The sequence below is a fragment of the Sminthopsis crassicaudata genome, chromosome 2 (assembly GCF_048593235.1).
Source record: "Sminthopsis crassicaudata isolate SCR6 chromosome 2, ASM4859323v1, whole genome shotgun sequence".
Lineage (NCBI taxonomy): Eukaryota > Metazoa > Chordata > Mammalia > Dasyuromorphia > Dasyuridae > Sminthopsis > Sminthopsis crassicaudata.
Genome location: NC_133618.1, coordinates 610257099 through 610282916, shown reverse-complemented (window position 1 = coordinate 610282916; position 25818 = coordinate 610257099). Strand labels below are relative to the sequence as shown.

The following is a 25818-nucleotide window of genomic DNA, read 5'->3' as shown; positions in this document are numbered from 1 at the left end:
GATTTGGAAAAACATGGCAAGACTTAGACTTATGAAGAAAGATGCTCTTCACCTTTGGAGAAACACATGACAAGTTGAAATAAGCCTTACACATATGCATATTTGTGTGTGTGTGTGTGTGTGTGTGTGTGTGTGTGTGTATGTGTATTTCCATGCTTAATTGGAGCCTTCTTTGGAGTGGGGAATGAGGATCCCCTTTCCCAAATTAACTAATCAGAGACATCTTCAGGTACAAAGAAGAAGCATTTCCCTGCAGGGAGAGGCCCAGACACACACCTGGGAGCCATCCCAGCTCCCGCCATGTGCTCGTGAACCACTGGCTAGTTTCTGGCTTGTCCAAGATTTAAAAAGCAAGAGATCCAAGCCTTTTCATTGGATAGACTAAAAGGACAGAACCGTCCTTGACCAGTGTCACTTCCTATGGGTCTGACCTTTAGAGACTCCCTACAACCCAGAGTTCAAGACTGGGAATAGGGATCATGTGACTCCCTGAAATTTGAGGCCCAAGACCTCATCTTTCTGCTCTGGTATAGGGATCATATGACTTAAGCCTAGTCTCATAGCTGAGAAATCTTCATCCTATCAGTCCTATTCAGGGAGATGGAGGGGAAATAAAGTAAAAAATGCACAGTAGAGAATAAAGAAAAGCTGGGTAGCTTTAAAACCAATGTGTGGTATTTATTATGTAGGTTTTGAATTGAATTGAATCCTCTTCTATGTTTTGCTGTGTATATGGCAATGTTTACTTTTTTCTTGCTTTGTATTTTAAGTTTAAAATAAATTTAAAAATTAAAAAAAATTAAAAACAAGCAAAATGTCATGCCTTTAGTACTTCTAAAAAAAGAAGAAAGAATATTTCCCTGCTTGGTCCCCAACTGTTCTGGGAACCTGTCTCGTTGCTATAAGGATCAAAGGCTTTGGAAACATGTAAGTACTAGTTAAACTCTAGTTATTAGTGTTATTACCAAGGGGCTCCTCTCTAACCAAGTTGGTCATGTCTGGATGGATTAGTAAGATCCTTCTGAGGCTCTTCAGATGGATGAAAACTCTTTCTTATTCTAGGTTAAACTAGAGCTTTCCTTTTTCCAGAATCACTTAAAATCCATCTGATGATAGAGCCTAAAACCATCTAGAACCACTCTGGTGAGAACCAGAGACTTGTTTAGGAGAGTCCCAGGGTTTAGGGTGATACTGGCTGGAAATAATAAAGAATTATGTGCATAGAAGTTCCTTTGTTGTTATTGTGGCAATAATATCATTATCACCATAAAGGCCAGGGAAAAGCCCAAGAGCTAAGAAAATGGTGCATATTAGCATCCCAGTTTTCTTTCTTTCTCTTTTGCTCTTCCACTGCTTTCTTCAATCCTGAGAAGATTTGCGAGTAGAAGGTTTATTTAGAGTTCCGGGAAACAGTGTCCGACAGCAAATTCTAAGGGATGCTCTTAACAATGGCGCTGACATTGACTTGGAGTCCGGGGAATTTCACTCAAATGATGTAGCCTCTTTGCTGAAGATGTTTCTGGGAGAGTTACCGGAGCCCCTTCTGACCCACAGGCATTTCCACGCACACCTGAAAATTGCAGGTAAGTCACAGTACTAAGAAGGAGATGCAAAAAGCACCTTTGAAACTCAGTTAGTCCTCTTAAAGCTTGTGTTATTTTAAACCATAGTAGCGTTGCCACTGGTCTTAATGTTATTAGGCACTTCCATTCACATTCAAAGGATGGTCCAATGTCGGCCTTCATTTTTTTTTTTAATTTTTTAAAATTAATTTTATAATTATAACATTTTTTTTGACAGTACATATGCATAGGTAATTTTTTTTTTTTTTTTTACAACATTATCTCTTGTACTCCCTTCTGTTCCTAATTTTCCCCCTCCTTCCTTCCACCTCCTCCCCTAGATAGCAGGCATTCCCATACATATTAAATGTCTTATAGTATATTTTAGGTACAATATATATGTGAAGAACCGAATTTTGTTGTTGTTGCAAAGGAAGAATTGTATTCGGAAGGTAAAAATAATCTGGGAAGAAAAACAAAAAAAAAAAATGCTCACAGTTTACACTCATTTCCCAGTGTTCCTTTTCTGGGTGTAGCTGATTCTGTCCATCATTGATCAATTGGAATTGGATTAGCTCTTCTCTATGTTGAAGATGTCCACTTCCATCAGAATACATCCTCATACAGAATCATTGTTGAAGTGTATAATGATCTCCTAGTTCTGCTCATTTCACTCAGCATCAATTGATGTAAGTCTCTCCAAGCCTCTCTGTATTCCTCCTGTTGGTCATTTCTTACAGAACAATAATATTCCATAACATTCATATACCATAATTTACCCAACCATTCTCCAATTGATGGACATCCATTCATTTTCCAGTTTCTAGCTACTACAAAAAGGGCTGCCACAAACATTTTGGCACATACAGGTCCCTTTCCCTTCTTTAGTATTTCCTTGGGATATAAGCCCAGTAGTAGCACTGCTGGGTCAAAGGATATGCACATTTTGATAACTTTTTGGGCATAATTCCAGATTGCTCTCCAGAATGGCTGGATTCTTTCACAACTCCACCAACAATGCATCAGTGTCCCAGTTTTCCCACATCCCCTCCAACATTCATCATTATTTGTTCCTGTCATCTTAGCCAATCTGACAGGTGTGTAGTGGTATCTCAGAGTTGTCTTAATTTGCATTTCTCTGATCAATAGTGATTTGGAACACTCTTTCATATGAGTGGAAATAGTTTTAATTTCATCATCTGAAAATTGTCTATTCATATCCTTTGACCATTTATCAATTGGAGAATGGCTTGATTTCTTATAAATTAAAGTCAGTTCTCTGTATATTTTGGAGATGAGGCCTTTATCAGAACCTTTCACTGTAAAAATGTTTCCCCAATTTGTTACTTCCCTTCTAATCTTGTTTGTATTAGTTTTGTTTGTGCAAAAACTTCTTAATTTGATGTAATCAAAATTTTCTATTTTGTGATCAATAATGATCTCTAGTTCTCCTTTGGACACAAATTCCTTCCTCCTCCACAAGTCTGAGAGGTAAACTATCCTATATTCTTCTAATTTATTTATGATCTTGTTCTTTATGCCTAAATCTTGGACCCATTTTGATCTAATCTTAGTATGTGGTGTTAAATGTGGGTCCATGCCTAGTTTCTGCCATACTAATTCCCAGTTTTCCCAACAGTTTTTGTCAAATAATGAATTCTTATCCCAAAAGTTGGGATCTTTGGGTTTGTCAAACACTAGATTGCTATTTTTATTCACTATCTTGCCCTGTGAACCTAACCTATTCCACTGATCAACTAGTCTATTTCTTAGCCAATACCAAATGGTTTTGGTGACTGTTGCTTTATAATATAGTTCTAGATCAGATACAGCTAGACCACCTTCATTTAATTTTTTTTTTCATTACTTCCCTTGAAATTCTCAATCTTTTGTTGTTCCATATGAATTCTGTTGTTATTTTTTCTAGTTTATTAAAATAGTTTCTTGGGAGTCTAATTGGTATAGCACTGAATAAATATATTAGTTTAGGGAGTATTGTCATCTTTATTATATTTGCTCGGCCTATCCAAGAGCACTCAATATCTTTCCAATTATTTAAATCTGACTTTATTTTTGTGGCAAGTGTTTTGTAATTTTGCTCATATAATTCCTGACTTTCCTTTGGTAGATATATTCCCAAATATTTTATACTATCGTCCATTATTTTGAATAGAATTTCTCTTTGTATCTCTTGCTGTTGGATTGTGTTGGTAATGTATAAAAATGCTGAGGATTTATGTGGATTTATTTTGTATCCTGCGACTTTGCTAAAATTCTGAATTATTTCTAATAGCTTTTTAGCAGAGTCTTTGGGATTCTCTAAGTATACCATCATGTCATCTGCAAAGAGTAATAGTTTGATTTCCTCATTTCCTATTCTAATTCCTTGAATCTCTTTCTCGGCTCTTATTGCCGAGTTTAGCATTTCTAGTACTACATTGAATAGTAATGGTGATAGTGAGCAACCTTGTTTCACTCCTGATCTTACGGTGAAAGGTTCTAGTTTATCGCCATTACATATGATGTTTACTGACGGTTTTAAATATATGCTCCTTATTATTTTAAGGAATAGTCCATTTATTCCTATACTCTCAAGCATTTTTAGTAGGAATGGATGTTGTTTAATACTGGGTACAGGGGTAAGAGGGAAGGAAAGGAAAAAAGCATAAGCAGGGGTTAACAGGATGGCAAGCAATATAGAATTAGTCATTCTAACCATAAATGTGAATGGGGTAAACTCCCTCATAAAGAGGAAGCAGTTAACATACCGGATTAAAAGTCAGAATTTTACTATATGTTGTTTACAGGAAACACACCTGAAACAGGGGATACATTCAAACTAAAAGTAAAAGAGTGGAGCAGAATCTACTATGCTTCAGGTGAAGCCAGAAAAGCAGGGGTAGCCATCCTCATCTCAGATCAAGCAAAAACAAAAATTGATCTAATTAAAAGAGATAAGGAAGGGCATTATATCCTGCTAAAGGGTAGCATCAATAATGAAGCAGTATCAATATTAAACATATACGCACCAAGTGGTGCAGCATCTAAATTCTTAAAAGAGAAATTAAGAGAGCTGTAAAAAGAAATAGACAGCAAAACTATAATAGCGGGAGATCTCAACCTTGCACTCTCAGAATTAGACAAATCAAACCATAAAATAAATAAGAAAGAAGTCAAAGAGGTAAATAGAATACTAGAAAAGTTTGATATGATAGATCTTTGGCGAAAGCTAAATGGAGACAGAAAGGAGTATACTTTCTTCTCAGCAGTTCATGGAACCTATACAAAAATTGATCATATACTAGAACATAAAAACCTCAAAATCAAATACAGTAAGGCAGAAATAGTAAATGCATCTTTTTCAGGCCACAATGCAATTAAAATTACATTTAATAAAAAGCTAGGGGAAAATAGACCAAAAAATAATTGGAAACTATAACTCTTATACTAAAGAATGATTGGGTAAAACAGCAAATCATAGACATAATTAATAACTTCACCCAAGAAAATGACAATAATGAGACATCATACCAAAATGTGTGGGATACAGCCAAAGCAGTAATAAGGGGAAGTTTTATATCTCTACAGGCCTACTTGCATAAAATAGAGAAAGAGAGGGCCAACGAATTGGGCTTACAACTAAAATTGCTAGAAAAGGAACAAATTAAAAACCCCCAGACAAACATAAAACTTGAAATTCTAAAAATAAAAGGTGAGATTAATAAAATTGAAAGTAAAAAAACTATTGAATTAATTAATAAAACTAAGAGTTGGTTCTATGGAAAAAACAACAAAATAGACAAACCTTTAGTAAACCTGATTAAAAAAAGGAAAGAGGAAAAGCAAATTGATAATCTTAGAAATGAAAAGGGTGAACTCACCACTAATGAAGAGGAAATTAGAACAATAGTTAGGAGCTACTTTGCTCAACTTTATGCCAATAAATTCGATAACTTAAGTGAAATGGAAGAATACCTTCAAAAATATAGCTTGCCCAGATTAACAGAGGAAGAAGTAAGTAGTCTAAATAGTCCCATCTCAGAAAAAGATTAACCAACTCCCTAAGAAAAAATCCCCAGGACCAGATGGATTTACAGGTGAATTCTACCAAACATTTAAAGAACAATTAGCCCCAATGTTATATAAACTATTTGAAAAAATAGGGGATGAAAGAGTCCTACCAAACTCCTTTTATGACACAGACATGGTACTGATACCTAAACCAGGTAGATTGAAAACTGAGAAAGAAAACTATAGACCAATCTCCTTAATGAATATTGATACTAAAATCTTAAATAAGATATTAGCAAAAAGACTTCAGAAAATCATCGCCAGGATAATATACTATGATCAAGCAGGATTTATACCAGGAATGCAGGGCTGGTTTAATATTAGGAAATCTATTAGTATAATTGACCATATTAATAATCAAATTAATCTCAATAAAGGCAGAAAAAGCATTTGATAAAATCCAAATCCATTCCTTCATTTTCAATATGTAGAAAAGAGTACAGCAGTTTTTAACCTTCTATTATACATGAGTATAAGTATAAGGCTGGGGAAGTTGGATCTGAAACCATTGAGTAGAAGATAGTGAAGAGCCAGAAAAGTGTAAGGAAAATGGGAGCTGCTTTTTTTTTTTTGTGTGTGTGTGTGTGTGCGTGCCTTTTTTTGGATTTATTTATCCCTTGGAGAATAAATCCATACTGCATGACCTTATATAGTGATGTCAGATCAGAGGGACGGATGGAGATGATATTTTTCTGCTATCTGGAAATGTACTTTTGTTTTTATTTTCATTGCCATGTAATAATAGGAGAGAAAGGACTTTATGAAAATAGATCATGTTGAGTTGCAAAATATAAAAATCTTTGCCTTAAAATGTCCATCTCCCTTTCAAGAAACAAGCAGCTTGACATTAAAAGTACGTTTAGAAAACTAAATCAGTAAAGGGACATATGAGTCTTTTTCATGTGTTATGATTAAGATGAAATGTTGACCTTTTTTATTTATTGTATTTTACTGCACACTTTGAATTTTGCTTGTTGTGAATCTGATCTGTGGAGTGGCTGATTTTTTTCCTGAACTACTTTTCTTTGGCTTCCAAGATCTCATGCAATTTGATGATAAAGGAAACAAGACCAGCATCCCGGATAAAGAACGTCAAATTGAAGCCCTGCAGCTGCTCTTTCTAATTCTCCCACCACCCAATCGTAATTTGCTAAAGCTTCTGCTTGATCTCCTGTACCAGACAGCAAAGAAACAAGACAAGAACAAGATGTCTGCCCACAACCTTGCCCTGATGTTTGCCCCTCACATCCTGTGGCCAAAAAATGTAAGTGTCCAGAAAGCCTGATGTTGTGAGGTCAGTCAGGGGGTCTCTTTGAGTTTGGACCGTGTCCATTATCTCAGTACTTTGTACCCTCTCTTCAAGGCTACAGTCTCACAGTCCCACTGGGATGGGACACTGCCATGTTTTCTATCCACCCATGTGGAAGAGTGCTGGATGATGGAAAGGGCACTGGACCTCTAGGGACCTGGCCTTAGCCCAAGGCTCTGTCATGGACCATGGGACCAATGTTGGCCAAAACATTCCCTCCTCTGTGAGAGAGGGATGTGAACCCTTGTGCTGTCTGACTAGAATTATGGGAGATGCTTAAGGAAATTGATAAGGAACTATAAAAAATGAGCATCTCAGGAAAAAACAGAGTGTTTGCACAGTCAGTTTCAGGTTTCTGAAATAGTATCTTATTTGTTATTTCAGTTGCATTAGATTTTGTGGCCCCATTTTTGGGGGAGAGATGATGCAGCTAGGGGGTGTGTAATGCACAGAGCTCAGGGCTTGTAGTCAGGAAGATTCATTTTCCTCAGTTCAAATTTGGCTTCAGACACTTAGTGGCTATGTGACATCCTGGGTAAGTCACTTAAACACTTTGCCTGAGTTTCCCATCTGTAAAATGAGCTGGAGAAGAAAAAGATACTCCAGTATCTTTGTTAAGTAAAGTCCAAATGGGGTCACAAAGAGTAGAACATAACTGAAAATAACTGAACAACAAACTTCATTTTTTTATTAAATTTTTTTGTTTTTAATTTTTAATTTTAAATTTAACCATCAACAAAGCATCCTGATAAGTAAATGAAGTAAAGATTATACATAAAATAATGAAATCAAAATCATTGATAAAATTATTATTTTTTTAAAATCAGCTAAAACAAAGTAGTAGTAGATATATGCCTTTTTGGTTCTTCTCTTTCTGATTTTTTTTTTTTTTCTGTGTATTTTTGCCCTGGATTTTGTTATATTATTGCTGTTACATCCTTGTCATCATCATCATCATTACTTATTGTAAATAATGTGCTTCTGTTTTCTTCATTCAGTACCATTCTGGGTCTGGTATTTCTTCCCTTTTTTGTATTTATGTTTGTTATTTCTTAAGGTGTAATAATATTCCATTTATATTAGTTTTTTTATACCCCTCAATCATTGCATGTATGGATTGTTTCTATGTTTTTGCGATTAAAAAAAAAAGCTGCTCTGAGTAATTTTATACAGAGAATTATTTTTTCCTATTTCAATAAGACCATTATGATGTCCTAGTTGCAGGAATCATTAAGTCAAAGAGTGTGAACAAATTTTATAGCTTTTATTATTCACTGTCATACTTTTTCCAAAAAGATTGCATTATTTCACGCCTCTCCTGGCAGTGTAATGATTTGTTTCTTCACAGTTCCTACTAACATTGAATTTTATGTTTTTTAACTTTATCACAAGTTGTACTTCAGAACTCTTCATTTATTTTAGATTATTAGAGAGTAAAAAAATTTCAGGTGGTTGATGTGGAATATTTTGCATAACATAATGAAAGCATATATGGTGTTTGGGAGGTAAGAGACAGGTGTGTTGAGAAAGAGGAGACAGATCTCCAATTATGCTCTACTCAAAAACTTTTGGAGGCACTTCCCTAAGACTGTTAGAAAGAAAGAATAGATGGGTCGTGGCCAATGAGAGGTTAGGACCTTGTTAAAAGGAAAGAGCCAGCAGAGGAAACTTGAGTTCTACGATCTTGAACAGAAAGGAAAAAGGGCAAAGATGAATTGTTGTATTTGTAGGAAACTAAAAAATGTTACTTTGCCCCTAGGTAAAAATATCTTTGTGACTTTCTATCTTTAGGAATCTCAGCTTCTCTGACGGTAATAATATCTAACATTTCTATAGTACTTACTGTGTGCCAGGTACTGTGCTAAGCATTTCATTATCTTGTATGATTTCTCACAACAACCCTGGGAGGTATTACTATTATTATTTTCTCACTTTACAGGTGAAGAAACTGACACAAACAGATTAGCTGACTTGCTAGACTTGTATAACTAGTAAGCTGAATTTGAACTCAGACTTTACGGTGTGCATTGTGCTAAACTGGTAGAGATTGCCTCCTTCTTACCTAAGTCTTAAGTTACTTCCTTTCTGACAGTTTTGTTTCCTTTCTTGCTCCTTGAACAGGATGAAAAACTGAAGAATTAATTTTATGTGGATTCTTAGTAATTTCAGAGGTCAAGGACTCTGGATTCCTTCTGGATACATTCATATCCTATAGAAAATTTCTAAATAAACATTTTATTTTCTGGGAGGAAGGTCTCTTTCAACATCTAGATATGCCATAATAGTTATGATGGATATCATGATTTTGGAGAAAAAAGTTAATTTGTAAATAAATGAGGTTTTTCTCTCTTTTATATCAAGGGGCTTATTACTTTGCATTTATTTTCTTCTTCTTTGAACAGGTGACTGCAAATGACCTTCAGGAGAATATCACAAAGCTGAATAATGGGATGACTTTTATGATTAAACACTCTCAGAAACTTTTTAAGGTAGGTATTATATCAGGTTGGAGGCAGCAGTAAAATTAGTGCCAGTAGGGAGGGAATTTAGCTAGGTGGGAGTGGAGCTGAAACTTCCCCTAAGTTTAGTGGACTATAGTTTATATCCATAAACATCAACCCAGTTGGGAATAAAATGGAGGTGCCATTTGATCTATATAAGCAGCAGTAAAAGAGTCCATTAAGATCAATCAGATGGAATCGGTGAGTCTGGATTAAAGATGTGGAAGCAAAGGGCTAGGAGTTTTGGCAGAAGTTCTGGTCAGTGTCTGAGTGACACGAGGTCTGGCTCTTGGTAAGGCTGACAGACACAGGGTGCCAACAGTAAGCCTGGTGCTTGTCCTGCCAGAGGCTTCCTCATTTGCTGTGACCACAGGCCCTAGTCTTCAATCAGAGGCCACAGGAACAGCGACCTGGAGTGGAGGAGAAAGGGGCTGCTAACACCTGAAGGAACAGGCCTCTCTCCCACTGGTTCCCCTTGCCGTCGGCTCCTCTTGTCAACAGGACTTTCCCTCTGCTTTTGCCTGTAGCCAATGCAGTTAGCTTTAGAGCTCAGCCGATTAACTACTGGGCAGGGGAGCTCAACCCACAAGGTGTGCTCACCTGGCCATTGAGCCTCCTGGGATCCAAGTGATCCAGAGTTAAAGCCGAGACAGTGGAGTTGTTTCCTTTCATTCCTCTCCATTAACAAGCACTCAATAAGTAGCTGCTCTGTGAATTGAGGCCCTTGGGGAGCCTATATTTGATCCGAAAAGATGACTATTGACTCTACTTCTTAGGGTTTCCAGGCTGGGGTTGGCCTGGAAGTAGAGAGGAAGCTCCTGGAGGAAAGGGAACAGGATTACTCTTGTCTTTGTGTCCTCATAAATGCTTGTTGGCCAATTGGTATTCCCTTGGGTTCTCTCCTGGTCTTGTTCACTAAGTTCTTAGTCATTTTCCTAAGCTGCCTTGAGAAACAGTATGGATTTTATTGCTTCCAGCTCTGCCCTTTGCCCCCTCTCTTGTCTTTGTTCTTGAGGCTTTTTTGGTGTTCTTTTCTCCTATTTCAGAACAGTGTAATTTTTAGAATTAGAAAAGGTATTTTAGATCTCAATTCATTTAGAGATATCAAACAAAACCAGTGAGTGCAGCCTGAACAATGCCATGTAGATAATGTGAATTTATGTTTTTTTGAGTCTGTATAGAATTTGCAGATATCTTTTTCTCTTTGAGTTTGACACCATTGCTAGTCCAACTTCTTCATTTTATAGAGGAAAAATCAAAGCTCCAGTGATAGCAGCGAGACTAGAACCTTCTTCTGTAGGTCTTGTTTCAGTTCCTACTATGCTTAAGTGCTCCATTCCTCATAGGTCCTGGTTTCTTTTTATGTCTTATTCAGGCTCCGGCTTATGTTCGGGAATGTGCCAGGCTGCATTACCTGGGCTCTAGGACTCATGCATCAAAGGTAAGCATAGGGAATTGCTTTTGCTGAAACACAGGATATCAGGACCAAACCATGAAACAACATTAATGCTAAGCCTTAATAATAATAAACATTGTACAAAATAAGGTGAGGGAAAGTGAAAGCAGTGTGACTCAAGCAGAAGTGAGGCAGAAGAATGTAAAACTTCAAACTGCTTTTTTGGTTACTTGTTTAGTGTCACAGCTTAAATTACTTTGAGATTAATGAAAGAGTGGCTAAGAAGGAGGAGAAGATGATGGTTGGTATGGAAAGGATGGGGACTCTGTCTATCTGTGTCTTCCTTTGCACCAAAAATTTTTGCTGATACAGTATTAGAAAAATTTAAAAGATCCATAGTCCACAAGGCCTCAGAATGTGTTTACTACACCCTTGATTATTTTTAACATTTAGAATTGTGAGCACAGCATATCCAGCCTAGAAATACCATTTAGAAATTAGATTGTTCTAAGTAATTTCTGTTAAGTCATACAACTATACATGTTGTATTCTTATTTCTAATTCACTGACAAAGGAAGAGCCACTCTGAATGAGGTAAAGTATGGCCTGTAGATCTGGGATGGAAGCCCTAAGTGACTAAGAAGAAAATCCACCATTCATTAGCAGAAAAATTACAATTTCTTTTTTTTTTTTGAGGCTGGGGTTAAGTGACTTGCCCAGGTCCACACAGCTAGGAAGTGTTAAGTGTCTGAGACCAGATTTGAACTCGGGTCTTCCTGAATTCAGGGCTGGTGCTCTATCCACTGCGCCACCTAGCTGCCCATTAGCAGAAAAATTACTGATATTTTGTATGTGCTCAGAACTTAAGTGATTAAACATTAGTGTTTTAAGTTGCTAAGGACTTTAAGCAGGACTACATGAAGGATCTTCATTGATGCTGCCATTGTTTTCTCCTGGTTTTTGCTAATTTTTCTACTTTTGGGGCTGCTTCTCCATGAAATTCAACAAATATTAATAACAATAAGGCAAACATTTAACATTACCTCCTAAATAGTTAAAATTAAAGTCTGTTTTTATCCAGAATCTCTGCCTTCTGTATCCCTGTAATGTCTGAGCCTGTGCCAGAGGGAGTTGCGATTGTTTAGTGATATCTTTAGTGAAACCTGTGGGATCTAAATCATATTCATCTGAGTAAAATAGGGGCAAGGATAGCTGTGTTTCTAAGTATAAATGGACACTGTAATATATTTATTTTTCTCTTTCCTTTTTTGATTTAGCCTGAAAATAGAAGCTGGTAGGATTCCTTAATCTCTTTTTCTTCCTTTAAATTTTCTCCAGGATGACCTGGATCTGCCAATCGCATATACTAATAAGGACTTTCCGCTTTCAAAATCCCATAAAAGGACTCGGATGAACACTTGCTTCCAACAGGAAGAGACGCAACAACGTACCGAGGAGGCTCTCAAAGAGTTATTTCAACATGTTCATAACATGCCTGACTCGGCAAAGAAGAAGAAGCTCATTCGACAGGTATCTGTTCTGAAGCAGAGAAACAGTAACCCTGATTTAGGGAAACTGTTACACAAATGACAGAATATTTTTGAGAATGGTAGAATCTGAATTGATTCTAGGTTTTCTGAGAATGTATTAGTTGAGGATCTAAGTGTCTCCCACTTTTTGCTCAGCAAGTATAAGTGAGAGTCTGTTGAGACCTGAAGTACAGGAGGCTGGTCCTCTGTGGCAAGTGCCAGGTGTACCAAACCTGAGGATAAGCTGAGGCTGTTGAGGAACACTAAGGACCACAAAGAGTAGTTTGCTTTCTTTGCTCATTTGAAGCCACATTGAGGCAGGCCTGGTAGTGCCAGCTCCTGGTCCCTGCTGCTGCAGTCAGGCAAAACTATCAGTGCCACCAGTAAGTTCATTCAAGGTGGAATGAAGCCTCCAAGAGAGGGGTGAGCCAGTCCAGGTCAGAAAAAGGGAGCAGATCCAGGCTTCTGTACCAGTCTTTATTGGAAGTGGGCCTGTAAGTGGTAGTTGTATCTGCTTTCAGCTGGAGTGAGAGAGGAAAACTTAGTCACATACAAACAAAACAAAAAACAACAATAACATAATAAAGCTATATTGAGCAAAGGATAAGAAGTAGAACATTGCAAATTGACCATAAAGGGAAAGAAGTTAGCACGAATCCCTTATTTTGCTTCTTTTTTTCTGGCTAGAAGATTGACTTTTGGGCTGGAAGGGACAAAACAAAAATTTAAGGAGTTGCTACCCAAGGTTAGTAAAGTTATTGTGAGAGATCACTTAGTTGTTGTTAATGGATTCTAGTCACTAGACCCAGAGGGGCGGATATTGAAAGAACTAGCATCTCTGATGACTGAAACACTATTAGTAATCTTTGAAAACTCGAGGGAAAATGGGAGAGGTGTTAGACCGGAGGAAGGCAACTATTTTCTTTTCCAAAGAAAAGAATGAAAGTAGTCTATAAAGTATGGGTTAGTGACCCTGACTTCAATTTTTGGCAGAATTCTAGAATGCCTATTAAAGAGACAGTTTCAGAACCTCTGGAAAAGGGAGCAGTAATCACAGAAAGCAAAAAGCATGGTTCACATGCAAATTGCCTCATTTTCCTTTTTTTTCATAGAGTCTCCAGAGTGGCACATGAGGGGAATGCTGTCAGTGTATTTGATGTAAAGCTTTTGGAGCTCATGAAATAAAATTTGATAAGAGTAAATGTAAACTTTTATATTGGGGTTAACAATGTCAGTTTCATCACTACCAAATAGAGGAAGGGGGGTTAGATACTAGTTTATCAGAAGAAAAGACCTTGGGTTATTGGTGGCCTATAGGTTCCTTAGGAATTAGGACTGCAACATGGCACCCCAACAAGCCAATGCTGTCTTAGGATGTATAAGAGAGAAACAGTAGTCAGGGTTAGGGATTCCTCAATTATTTACCTAATACATTTTTTACTTCCACATTACAGTCTTTTCTAGACAATCTTCCCCATCATTACTAGCTGGGATTGAATCCCTTTTATGACAAAGCAAATAGTTTGGGCTGAATGAAAGTGGGTGAGGCAGAAAATACAGGCTCATGATTTTTGTTATCTCAGTGGCTGATAAGAAAACATTCCTGTTTAAGAAGAATTTTCCTGCCCTTGTTCCTAAAATTGATTCGAGATGTGACAGATTATGCCAAAGCAGCAGTATGTTCCGTTTTGCATATTCAAAGAGAATGGTGATTTTAATCCTCAGCAGAGTAGTTTAATTTAGGATTCCACTGAGAACTGCACCAATCATTAAAGATGACAAGGAGAAAAATTGGCTTCTTGAACTAACTAGCACTCTTTGCTATGTGGGCATTGTGGCTAATAGACCTTCAGGGTTGGATGAGGTCTTAAAAGCCAGTTAGGCTGACTCCTTTATTTTATAAAAGGCCAAGAGATTATCAATTGTGACTATACTTTCTTCTTTCAGAGCCAAATGTAATTTGTATCCTAAGAGTATTAGTATGTTCTCTCATTATATTTTTCTCTTTAGTAAAATTTTTATTGTTTATATTATTTGGTTTTTGCTCTCATTATTTATGAAATCATTTTTAGCACTTTAACATCTGCATTTATTATTTCCTTTGATAATTAAAATATTTATCTAATATTAGAGAAGTGTTTAAAACTTCTGCTTTTCTGTATTTTTTAGTTTTATGCCTTAGCATGCAATCAATTTTTATATATAGTAGATAGCATGGAGGCTTTATAATATTTCTTACAATTATGGAAAGAGGATATATTTGTAATTGTTAAAGAGTGAATATTACAGAAGGCAAAATAAACTATTTTGTATAGATATAAGTTTTTGGCACAAATAAAATAAATGTAGTTAGAAATTAAGATACATACAGAGCTGTGCATCAGAAAAGAAATCTTGGCATAAAACATTTTTGTTAAAAATCTAACATCTAAAATCCATAAGGAATCATTGCAGATTTTTTAATATTGAGCCATTCCCCAGAAGATAAGTAGTCAGAGGATATGGAAAAATTTCAAAAGAAACACAAATTTATTAACAACTATTCAAAAATAAATTTAGAATAGCTAATAGAGAAACCCAAATCTAAATTTAAAATAACTTTTATATTACTTTACATTTATCAAATTCCCAAAGATGGAAAAATTCATTACTGATAGGGATGTAAGAAAACAGCCTTTGGCAAAACTGTGAAAAGGATGCATCATTTTGAAAAACATTTTGGAATTATGTGAAGAAAGTTGGAAAATTTTTCATAGCCTTTGACCCATTAATCTCATTATTGTACCAGTACACTATAGTCATAGCAATACTACATTATAAGGAGCTGTGAATATGAGAAATTCAAAGAAATAATGGATGATTTGTACAGAGTGATAAAGAGTGGACAAAACAGAACCAAAAAGATACACAATGATTACAGTTATGTAAATGACAGTAAATTTAAATGGGAAAACATTCAGATGATGAACATTGGAGAATGTTGATGCTTACTTATAAAGCATATTTTTTTGTTTTAATAAACAGAAAAGTAAGTAATAAGGTAGCTATATTTTCTATCAGAATCATACACCCTGATATCTTATTTGACTTGTATATTAGAAGAGTCAATTAAAAGTATACTAGGGGTTTATGTATTGAAACATTTATGATTTAAATTTAAAAGAAAAAGAAGTATTTTGGAAGAGAAAAAGGTATATAGGATTCTGCTGTACCATATGTTTCTCCCAATAGGGAATGATTTACAGAGTTGAAATAACTCAGAGGAGTTTGCATTTGTGAACTGCAGCTCTTTTGGAGCCAAGATGGTAAATTAGAGGCAGCAACCTAGCTAAACTCTTTACCATTCTCCTCTGACCAACTTTAAAACAACACTTCAAATCAGATATTGGAGTGGTGCCGCCCACAGAAGGTCAAGCTGAGACATTTCTGTCCTAGGAAGTCCATAGGAATGATCTGAGGTGGGACCTTTAAGGAGCTCACACCCTTGTGGCAGCAATAGCAGCTGCAGGAACAGCCACAGCTTCGGCAGCTCTCAGCCCAGAAACAGGAACGGGGTCAGACAGCTGCTTAGAAGGAAATTTCAGGGGATCCCTGGACTAGCCCTGGGTATAGCTGGCGCTGATTGACAACTTTATTGCTCATGCACAGTCCTGGGTCACAGTACGAGAGTGGAGAAGAGGGCTTGTGATTGATCCCAAGGGAGCCGGGGCTTAGGACCAAGACAAGTGCTAGTGTTGGCAGCAGCAGGGGAACAAAGGGCTCTTCCTGGGTAAAGACTAGGGTGCAGATCGTGAGAGCACTGGCCACACCTCTGTCTAGGTCATATCCCAGAACTAGCTCCGAAAACAGTGGCATGAAAAAGCCTAAACCTTGGGTCAGTGTCTCCCTACCCCAGGGGAAAACTTAGATGTAAAGTTCAAAGTCAAGAAACAGGCTAGAAAAATGAGCAAACCACAAAAAGTGAACTTGACCCTAAAAAGCTACTCCAGTGGCAGGGAAGACCAAGACAACTTGGAACTAGGCCCAAAGGGCTGTAAAACAGTGTTTACCCTTTGATCCAGCAATACCACCACTAGGCCTGAAATCCTAAGAGATTGGAGGAAAGGGGAAAGGACCTATATGTACAAATATATTTATAGTAGCTCTTTTTTGTGATGGTGTAGAATTGGAAATTGAGGGATATTCATGCTATGCATATGCAGAGAGAGAATTGATAAACCAAGTGCAAATTAAAGTATAATTTTCTGTCTTTTTTTTTGCTTTTAAAAATGTGACTAATAAGGAAATATATTTTGCATAATTTCACATATAATTGATATATTTCTTGCAGTGGATAGAGAAGAGGTGAGAGGGAGGGAGAGGATCTGGAATTCAAAATTTAAAAAGCAAAGAATGCTAAAAATAAATAATAAATTAGGGTAACATTTTTAGTCCCAGGGCCTTTCTGAATTTCAGAAGTCCTTCTTATTCTTTTTAATAATTTATATGAAAATGAGGCATATAGTAGTATAAATGAACTTTGGATATTGTAAGAGCATTTTTTGGCACACATCTCTGCCTTTATGCACATATTCCTGGTCAGTAGATTTGAAGTTTGGGAATCTTTGGGGCCTTTGTTTTTGGATTCTTTGAGAGGTATTTGTTGCTGAGGAAATAATAATGAAATATCCTCTTTATTTTCTCTAAGTTTAATAAGCAGCCACTTGCTCAAACTCCTGGAACAGATGGATTTACCCCCCAGTTTCAGAAACGGACCCGTTCACGCTCTTTCAGTGGACTTATTAAGGTAGGTAAGTTCAGCCATAGAGTTGTCAGCATTATCCCAGGAATTTTTGATAGATATGAAATTTGTGTTGATCTTCTTTTAGTGTTCCAGAGATGCTGGGATGGAGTTTGGGGAAACTTATGATGGGCTTTTTGATGTGTAATAAGTGTAAACTAAGAAAGAAGAATATCCTTGTTAGTACTTTGGTGTTATCATTAGAGCAGCGAGGGCTGACACAGCCACAAACCAGTTCTCAGCTTCAATAAGTGTCAGTTTTCTGTCAGCTTCCTTTGTGTCTGCGAAATGACTTTGTTTAATAATGGGAAGCATTTTCCTTTTTCTCTAACTTATGTTTTTACAGAGTTAAAGTTTGTTAAGATTTAATCTGGGAGGAATTCTGATCAAGGAGCCTGTTTCATGTCAAATCCCCGGGGGAAATTTTAGGATGGGGAGTAATAAAAGTAAGGATCAGGAGAGACTGGGATTTAGGCCTGTTATTTCACTGGCCCAGGGAACTGCTCCCTGTCAACCAGGCTGGCCCCTCCGAAACAGCCGAGAATGGCCCAAAGCCCGGAGGGGCTGCAGCCCGCCCAGTCACTGAGGCAGTGTGTCAGAAGTGGCACTGGAACTCGGACCTTCCTGGTCCTGGGGGCTCTCCTTGCACTCCTCTGTTCTGCCCTCACTAAGCATTGATCAGCCTCTTCAAAGGAGGGTCTCAGAACCCGGGAATGCTGACGTTTGTCCTTGTGTTGGGGGAGTGTCATTCTTTATTTGTCCACAGTCCATCTTTATTTCTCACTGAAAAATCTGACTCTTTAAGATGTGCTACCACCAGGTGGCAGTAGATACCTTTGGTGACAGAATGGAAATTACCGGGCTTCAGAGAGACATGAGTGACTGGGAGAGAAAGTCATATTTTTCTGCTTACTGTCATAAGGGAGGGAAGAGAGAACCTATTAAAATAGATCAGCAGAGCAACCCTACTTCATTTAAAATGCCGCATGACAGTGAGAGAGAAGTTCCTTTGTACAAACCAGTACCTTTCTCCCTAGATTGTGACCTTTCCTGATCCTAGCCCAGTTGTAATCAGTAAGCTAGTCTGGAAGACTAAGTCACCCTGAAGCTGCATTCCAGCAGGTTGCTCTGGGGATCCCCAGGGGTCAGTCTCCCACGTTGGCTAGCCATCACTGAACAGCTATTGCAGGAAGGCACTAGGCCTGCAGCCCTCATGGCTCCATCGTTGAGGCGTTACTAGCCAGAAAAATGTACTCTTGTCTCCCTCTCTTTGTCCATGTTTCATTCAAGTCATGACACAGGTTTGCAGATGAAAACCAGTTAGAAAAGTTTTCTGTAATGTTTAGGAAACCTGCTTCTCGTGTGTGTGTGTGTGTGTGTGTGTGTGTGTGTGTGTGTGTGTGTGTGTGTGTGTGTGTGAGACACTTGTATTTTGGTGGCTTTTGGTAGTGTGACTAAAAAGAACTTCACAGTGCAGTGACCTGCAGCTTTTGCAGACTGTCTTGTGAGCAGACTTGCTTTTGATGAAAGCACAAGATTTTAAAAGTTATCTTGTCAAAGAATAGTCATCTTGTGCTAAATAGAGTAAGACAATTTTTCCTGTGAGTCCTAATGATGGAGTCCTCTGTTGTAACAAATATGAACTGTTACATTTTATGTGATAGTTGTAACAAGTTAGGATTTTTTTTAAAGAATAGTCTAATGCCTACTTCCCCACTAGAGTTTCCAGAAGCATTTTGGAATTGACTTAAGCTATTTTAAATTGATCTTCAGGTTGTTTCTGTCTCATCCCTTTGCCCTTTAGATCTCATCTGAATACTGAAATACTTCCCCTCAGTTTTAGAAAAAATTCCTCACTGCTGGGCAGGGTTTTATGTCAGGCTTCATGTGGAATTAATTATTGCACCTGAGGAATGTGTCTTAATGTTATAGTATGATGCTTTATTTTTTTTCTCTTCTAACAATATTTTTTTCTTTTTAAATTAGAGGAAAGTCCTGGGGAATCAGATAATCATGGAAAAGAAAAATAGGTGTTGTACTCCAGAATCCGTGGACATCGGTGACTTGAACAGATCCAGCAAAGAAAATGTGAACTTGGTAAGAGCCTGTTCTTGTCTTTTATATTTATGGGAGATAGCATCAAAGCAATAGCACACAAGCCTTCAAGTCTGTCTTGTGCTTCATCCATTGTCTTCCTCTTCTTCACCTTCCCTTTTGCTAATTCTTTTCTCTTTGTGGGACTCTCTTGTTTGGCTTATGTTACTAATCATAGGCCATACTTAACTTATATTTGCGCAGATCAGCAACTGAATATGTTAAAAGTTTATCATGGGATTTCAACTAATTATGTTAATACTTAAACACCTTCACATTTGATCTCTGTAAATAAATAAAATATTTACTTTGATAGCAAAATCTGTCTACAGGAGTGACATTAGAACACCCAAGCCATTGTAAAAACTGTCTTTTATTCCAGGTTTGTTCTGGATCTCCAGCACTGAAGATGGCACCAACAAGATTAAAATTATCTGAAGGCAAGAAAGAAGGGAGAAAAGGTATCACCAACTGGTTTATTTTTTAGTCGTTATGATTTCTATACTTTTGCATAGACATATACTTTTGCAGCTAGAAGTTGACATCCACTCTCTTAATAACATTTTTTAAAAAAGAGAATAGGCAGAAAATACTATAGAAGGTATTTTAGGAGCATAAGAGAGATAAGCATAGCATAGTGGGCAGAATCTTGGGCTTGGAATCAGGACTAAGTCCTACCACTGATATTTACTAGCTGTGGGACTGTGGGCAATCAGGCAACCTCTCAATCCTCTGTTTGCTGATCTATAAAATGAAGATAATGATAACTGTACATGACCTATAAAGGTTGTCGTAAAGCTTATATGAGATAATGTGTTCTAGTACTTTGCAAACTTTAAATGTGTTACGTGGAAGTTATTTTGAAAGATAATTTAAGCTCTTAGAATTTTCAATCTAGTTGGGGAGATTTGACTTATTTGAAAAGACTTACTACCTACAGAGTAATTCTTTTCAAAGAGAATGCTGGTGTAAATTGTTATAATGCAAACTAGGTGTAGATAAGTGCTGAAGGGAATGCACAGTAAGAGGAGTGATTACAGTCATCTGGGATGAATAAAATATCAAACATTTAACAGGTTTTTGTGAACAGGCAGTGAATTCTATTTTGAGAGTTGTTACAACTGTTATAACAGTAGTCATTGTGGCTTACTAATTAAGTAACAGCTAACTTCCTCTTCCTACTGAGGGACATTTGAATTGTCATAATGCAATTTCTCATTGAAATTGTTTTTGACACAAAGAAGTAATAGGCTGTGCAACTTTGTGATAGATGGTGGTTACCATAGTTGGTAGGAAGGAAGATTGGATAGAACTTGGTCATTATGTAATTATAGCGTACTTTTGTCTGTAAATTAACAAAGTGAATTAATTTGAAGGTTTAATTTTGCTGAAATTTGAGGACAATTGTTTTTGATGCTCTAGAGAAAGTGAGCAAAGTCAATGTTTTTCTAGGTAAAACTTTTCATCTTGTTAGAAAACTGAAATTCAGTTCATTTTGCCATTTCATTATTTTAAAATAGATCCCCTGGAATTGAGCACATTCTATCTTCACCCAGCTGGCTCTGGGGTGGCCAGAGGAATATGGGGATTGAAGAGACACTCTCCAGTTCCTCAGAATGAATTTATACATCACATCTCTCACCTAAATTGCCTTGCCATTTTACCATTATTCTTGAAAAATCAAATCAAATATTCATTGATAAGATCTGTTTGCCAGCATTCTTCATGCCTTTCCTCCTATTAACAGGAAACTGGCAGCTCCTCTGAGTCCTTGATTCCCTACACTTTCTTGTCTCTGTTTTCCTTCAGTATTTTTCTCTTTCTTGTCTTCAGTCTTTCTTTTTCCAATGGCAGAAAAATCTTTATTTGATGCTTAACATTTCAAGTCACAATTCTTTATATTTTCTTTTCATTGCCAAAGTTTTTGGATGACTCAATTTCTTCACTACCCACTCACCCTCAATTAATTTCAATTTCAGTATAGTTTCTACCCTCATCACTCTTTTCTTGAAGGTCACCAGTATTCTCTGCATCTTCAGATTTAGTGTTATTCTCTGAGACCTCATTCTTCTTGACTTCATGAATGCTTAAAACTTCCTTCTTCAAACTCTTCCTTTAACCATACTTTCCTTGTTCTCTTTTCACAGTAACTAAAAATTCTCCATTTCCTTTTAAAGATAGCTATGATTTATGGGCATATTTCAGAGTTTTTCCCTGGGCTTTCTATTGTTTTCTTTTTATATAGATCTTTTACATTCTTATAACTATTGAGAGTTTATTTTGTAGCTTGTGATTTGCTGAACCTACTAATTATCTCAATTATCACCTTTTTTTTTTTTTTTTAATTTTTTATTTCCCCCTGAGGCTGGGGTTAAATGACTTGCCCAGGGTCACACAGCTAGGAAGTGTTAAGTGTCAGAGACCAGATTTAAACTCGGGTCCTCCTGAATTCAAGGCTGGTGCTCTATCCACTGCTCCACCTAGCTGCCCAATTATCACCTTTACTGATTTCCTAGAATTTTCCAAATAAACCGTCATATCATCAGCAAAATAGTGTATCTTCTCTTTATGTATCTGTATACCGTCCATCTCTTTCTCTTGTCTTAAAGCTTTTAATACCCTTACACCAAGTAATTGTGGGAGAAGTGACTATCCTTTTTTTCACTCCTATATTTATTAGCAAAGGTTCTAGTGTATTCTCATTACATGTGATACTTAATTTTTACTTTAGATAGATACTTTTTATATTGAAAAAAGAATCCTCTATGCCTTTAGTTTATAGTTTTTTTTTTGTTTTTGTTTTTATTTTTTTTTTTAAAGCCAAAATGAATCTTATTCTTTATCAAAGGTTTTTTCTATATCTTGAGATAACCATATGGTTTTGGATATTTTTGTTTTTAATATGATTAATTATATTGGCATTTTTTTTTCAGCTTTTTATTTTCAAAATACATGCATAGATAGTCCCCAACATTCACTCTTGCAAAACTTTGTGTTCCAAACTTTTTCTCCTTCCTTTCCCCCCTAGACAGCAAGTAATCCAATATAGATTAAACATGTGTAGTTCTTCTATACATATTTCCACAATTATCATGCAGCACAAGAAAAATCAGATCAAAAAGGAAAAACAATGAGAAAGAAAACAAAATACAAACAAACAACAACAAAAAAAGTGAAAATGCTATGTTGTGATTTATACTCCGTCCCCACAATTCCGTCTCTGGATGCAGATGGCTCTTCCCATCACAAGTCTATTGGAATTGGCCTGAATTACCTGATTGTAGAAAAGACCCACGTCCTTAATGATTTTCTTAATGTTGAAACAGTTTTTTTGCATCCCCAGTAGATATTCAACTTGAGTCAAAATGATTTCTTGAATTTGACAAATGTTAGATTATTGTCTGAACCCATATAAGCAAGTCCATTGGATCATAGATTTAGAGCTGGAAGAGACCTTAGAGATCAGTGGGCCCAACTCCTTAATTTTATAGAGAAGGATCTGAGAGAGATAAGGCAGTTTGCCCCAGGGAAGGGTCAAGAGGATTTGAACCCAAGCCCTCAGCCCCCAGAGTCAGTGTTTTTTGTTTTTTTTTTTTTAACCATACCAAATCACAGAACTGACTTCTTAATGCTTAGTGAGTGACAAGCTGGATCGCCAGGCTTTACTTCTCATGTGAGTTTTGTTGCCACATTTTTCAGCTGTCAGCTGGACATCTGGTTTGCCTGGCTGGCTTTTATCTTGAAATCAGCATTCCCAAAGCTGTGTCCTCTTCCTCTTTGTGATTTTTTTTCTTTTTCTATAAATGGGGCCACTCTTCTCCAAGTCACTCAGACTCAAAAGTATTGAAATTATAGATGAAAACTCCCTCTTCAGCAAAAGCAAAGTAATGGCTTACTACTTGCATTCCTTTCCTTCAGTTCTCATTACCAACATACTAATTCAGGTCCCAGACTCTTGCATTTAGCTTACCTTTCTAGTCTGCTCTATACATAGCTATCAAAATAATCTCTTAAAAATCTCACATTAATTATGGCATTTCCCTAAGGGGAAAATAAAAACTCAAACTTTTAATATCACTTGAGTACTTATAAAGTCTAAACTCTTAAACTAGCATTCAGAGCCTGCCCAGGTTAAATTTCCAGCCTTATCTTTCACTGTAATCCTACATAAACCCTTCACTCTAACCAAAATTGGTCTATTCATCATCTTGTGCTTTCTTACCTTTGCTCTGATTATTTCCCCCAACTGGAATTTTTTCCATCCCATCGTTACCCACAAAAAAAAGGGCATGTGAGTGATCACGACAAATGAGATATCCTTTTGTCTATTGATACCTTGCTTATCAGGTGAGGATCCTGTTCAAACTTTGCCCCTCATGAAGCTATCCCTCCCTAGACCTGTAGAATCTCAGGGGTCATCTCAAAACAAGAGCAGGAGAGTGCCTTCCATCATGGAGCTTACATTTTGTGGTCATCTTTACTCCTTTACTCCCTCAGGAATCACCGTTATAATGTTCCTGACAAATAGTCATTCAGCCTCCACATGAAGACTCCCAGCAAAGGGGAGCTCAGTATCATGTGGATGTTACAGTGAAAGTTGCTTAAGTCTTGGAGTCTCCGTTTCTTTGTAAAAGGAGGAGAATGTTAGTAGTGAACTAAAGAACACCACATGGGTGGTTGTGAGGATCAAATAAAGTAGTGAAACCCTTTGTAAACTTTAAATGTTATATCAGCACCAGTTGTAAAGACCAATGCATTCTGCTTTTGGATAGTTCTAATTATAAGGAAGAATTGACTTCCCTTGTGCCTAAATCTGCCTCTAGAGTTGAATTTTGGTAGGTTCTTCCAAGTTCAAAAGAGTTTGCATATGAGCCTGGGATTAAGCTACGAGATGCTTATCACCACATTGGTTACAAGTTGGTAAACATTTTGGGCACAGCCACGCTCAAAATAGAGCATGAGAGTTTTAATCTGAGTCAGTGAGGGAGATCACACACTAGGAAAACTGTATCCTTGAAGGATTGATGAGTGAATGTCTCTAGGAAGGTACAAGTGACATGCCCAAGAGCACACAGAGGGTGGACAGAATCTGAATGCAAGTCCTCTAATTCTATCAGCGTCCAACATTGTACCTCTTTCCTATGGGACCTCGCCCATGACCTCACATGGTGAGATCAGAACAAATCAGCTGGTGAGGGTGAGCTGAAGAAAAAGAAGGCACTGGGGAAAAAATATCCAAAGATTTACAGAAAGGGTAATTCTGAGGGAGAATTGCAGGTGCAAATTTCCTAACATTTGAATGTTTTTGTTTTTTACAATTTCATATGTTTAAATATATTGTATGCTTATTCAGGTTTATTAATTCTGTTATTCCTCTTTAAACCTAGGAATCCTGTAAAGGAAACCAGCATCCTCAGGCTTTCTAACCAGGGTCTTCCATTTAGTTCAAGCTAGATGGGAATCAACATATACCGTAAAGCATGGACTTTCAGCCTGCTTCCTGCAGTTTGAATTTTCAGAGCCAACTAATGCTATGACTTGACTCTTCCCTCTAATTCTACTCACTGGATGATTATTTGAAAACTGTGCCTTCTAAGAGAATATTGTGAATTTGTGTATGTTTTCTTTTTGTATTAATTAAAAATATGGGGAAACCACTATCTAACAAACAACTTACACAATGGGATGAATACTTTGAATAAAGTGGGCTTAAGAGCTCATGCAATGTAGCAGCTCAGTAACTTCTTTTTTAAGCTGATATTTATGTTCTTCTGTCAGTATCCATCTTTTAAATATTGCCTCAAGCTTTCTATGGTTATTGGCAAATTTATTTTTGTATTGATATTTTTGACTTTTTTGTTGTTGTTTGTCTTAAGACATCATTTTCTTCTTTAAAATCCTTCATTTATAATATAAAAGCCTCAATCTGTGAGGCTTTGAGCCATTTTTTAAAATGTCATTTGACCTTCCACTTTTTTCTTCAGGAAGAATCTTCCTGGGATTGTGGAAAGCTTTCATCTTCCTTGTTTCAATCTTTATAACTTCATTTGAGGCTGTTCAGGAATCTCTTTTTGGAATATTTTCTTGAGATCCAGAGATTGGAATGTTTCTCTGAATTAAAGCATGAAAAAACCAACAACAGTTTGCATAAATGTTCTAGTATATAATAAATATTTTGGTTATTTTGTGTATTTCCATTTCCATTTAAACTATCAAATACTTTTCCCCTTGTTTTTCCTTTTTCTTATCATTACAGTTGTATGGTTACTAGGCTTCTCTCCTCTTCAGTTAGTTCTCTTTTGCCTAAACACACATCTCGGTTTTCATTTTAGAACCTTTGCCCTTTTTTGTTTCTGTGACAAATATCTGGAAAAGAGATCAGAAAAGTTGCTGACAGCCCGCAGGAGATCTGTTAAAATAGATGACCAGTGGACTATATGTGGTAGCTCTGCCCTGTGAGCAGGATAGAGCCAGCTTGCCTGTTGTTGAGAATTGGAGGAGTTGTGTGGGGAGGTAGAAGTACCCCATTGTGTCCCCTCGGTTCTCCTGGCTCCCAAGAACAGGTTGGGGGTGTTG

The 25818-nt window shown here is 36.9% G+C and overlaps 1 protein-coding gene across 2 annotated transcripts in view; it reads left to right on the top strand.

The window, feature by feature from the left end:
• ARHGAP19 (Rho GTPase activating protein 19) overlaps positions 1–24969 on the top strand; it is a 49803-nt gene extending 24834 nt beyond the window's left edge. For both annotated transcript variants that reach the window (XM_074295972.1, XM_074295973.1), the window contains exons 4-12: positions 1374–1583; positions 6671–6897; positions 9345–9431; positions 10819–10884; positions 12178–12369; positions 17056–17154; positions 19135–19245; positions 19625–19703; positions 24630–24969. In XM_074295972.1, the coding sequence (XP_074152073.1) occupies positions 1374–1583; positions 6671–6897; positions 9345–9431; positions 10819–10884; positions 12178–12369; positions 17056–17154; positions 19135–19245; positions 19625–19703; positions 24630–24640 (1082 nt within the window). In that variant the 3' untranslated portion in view covers positions 24641–24969. The remainder of the gene's footprint in view (positions 1–1373; positions 1584–6670; positions 6898–9344; positions 9432–10818; positions 10885–12177; positions 12370–17055; positions 17155–19134; positions 19246–19624; positions 19704–24629) is intronic.
• Positions 24970–25818: the final 849 nt, after the last annotated feature.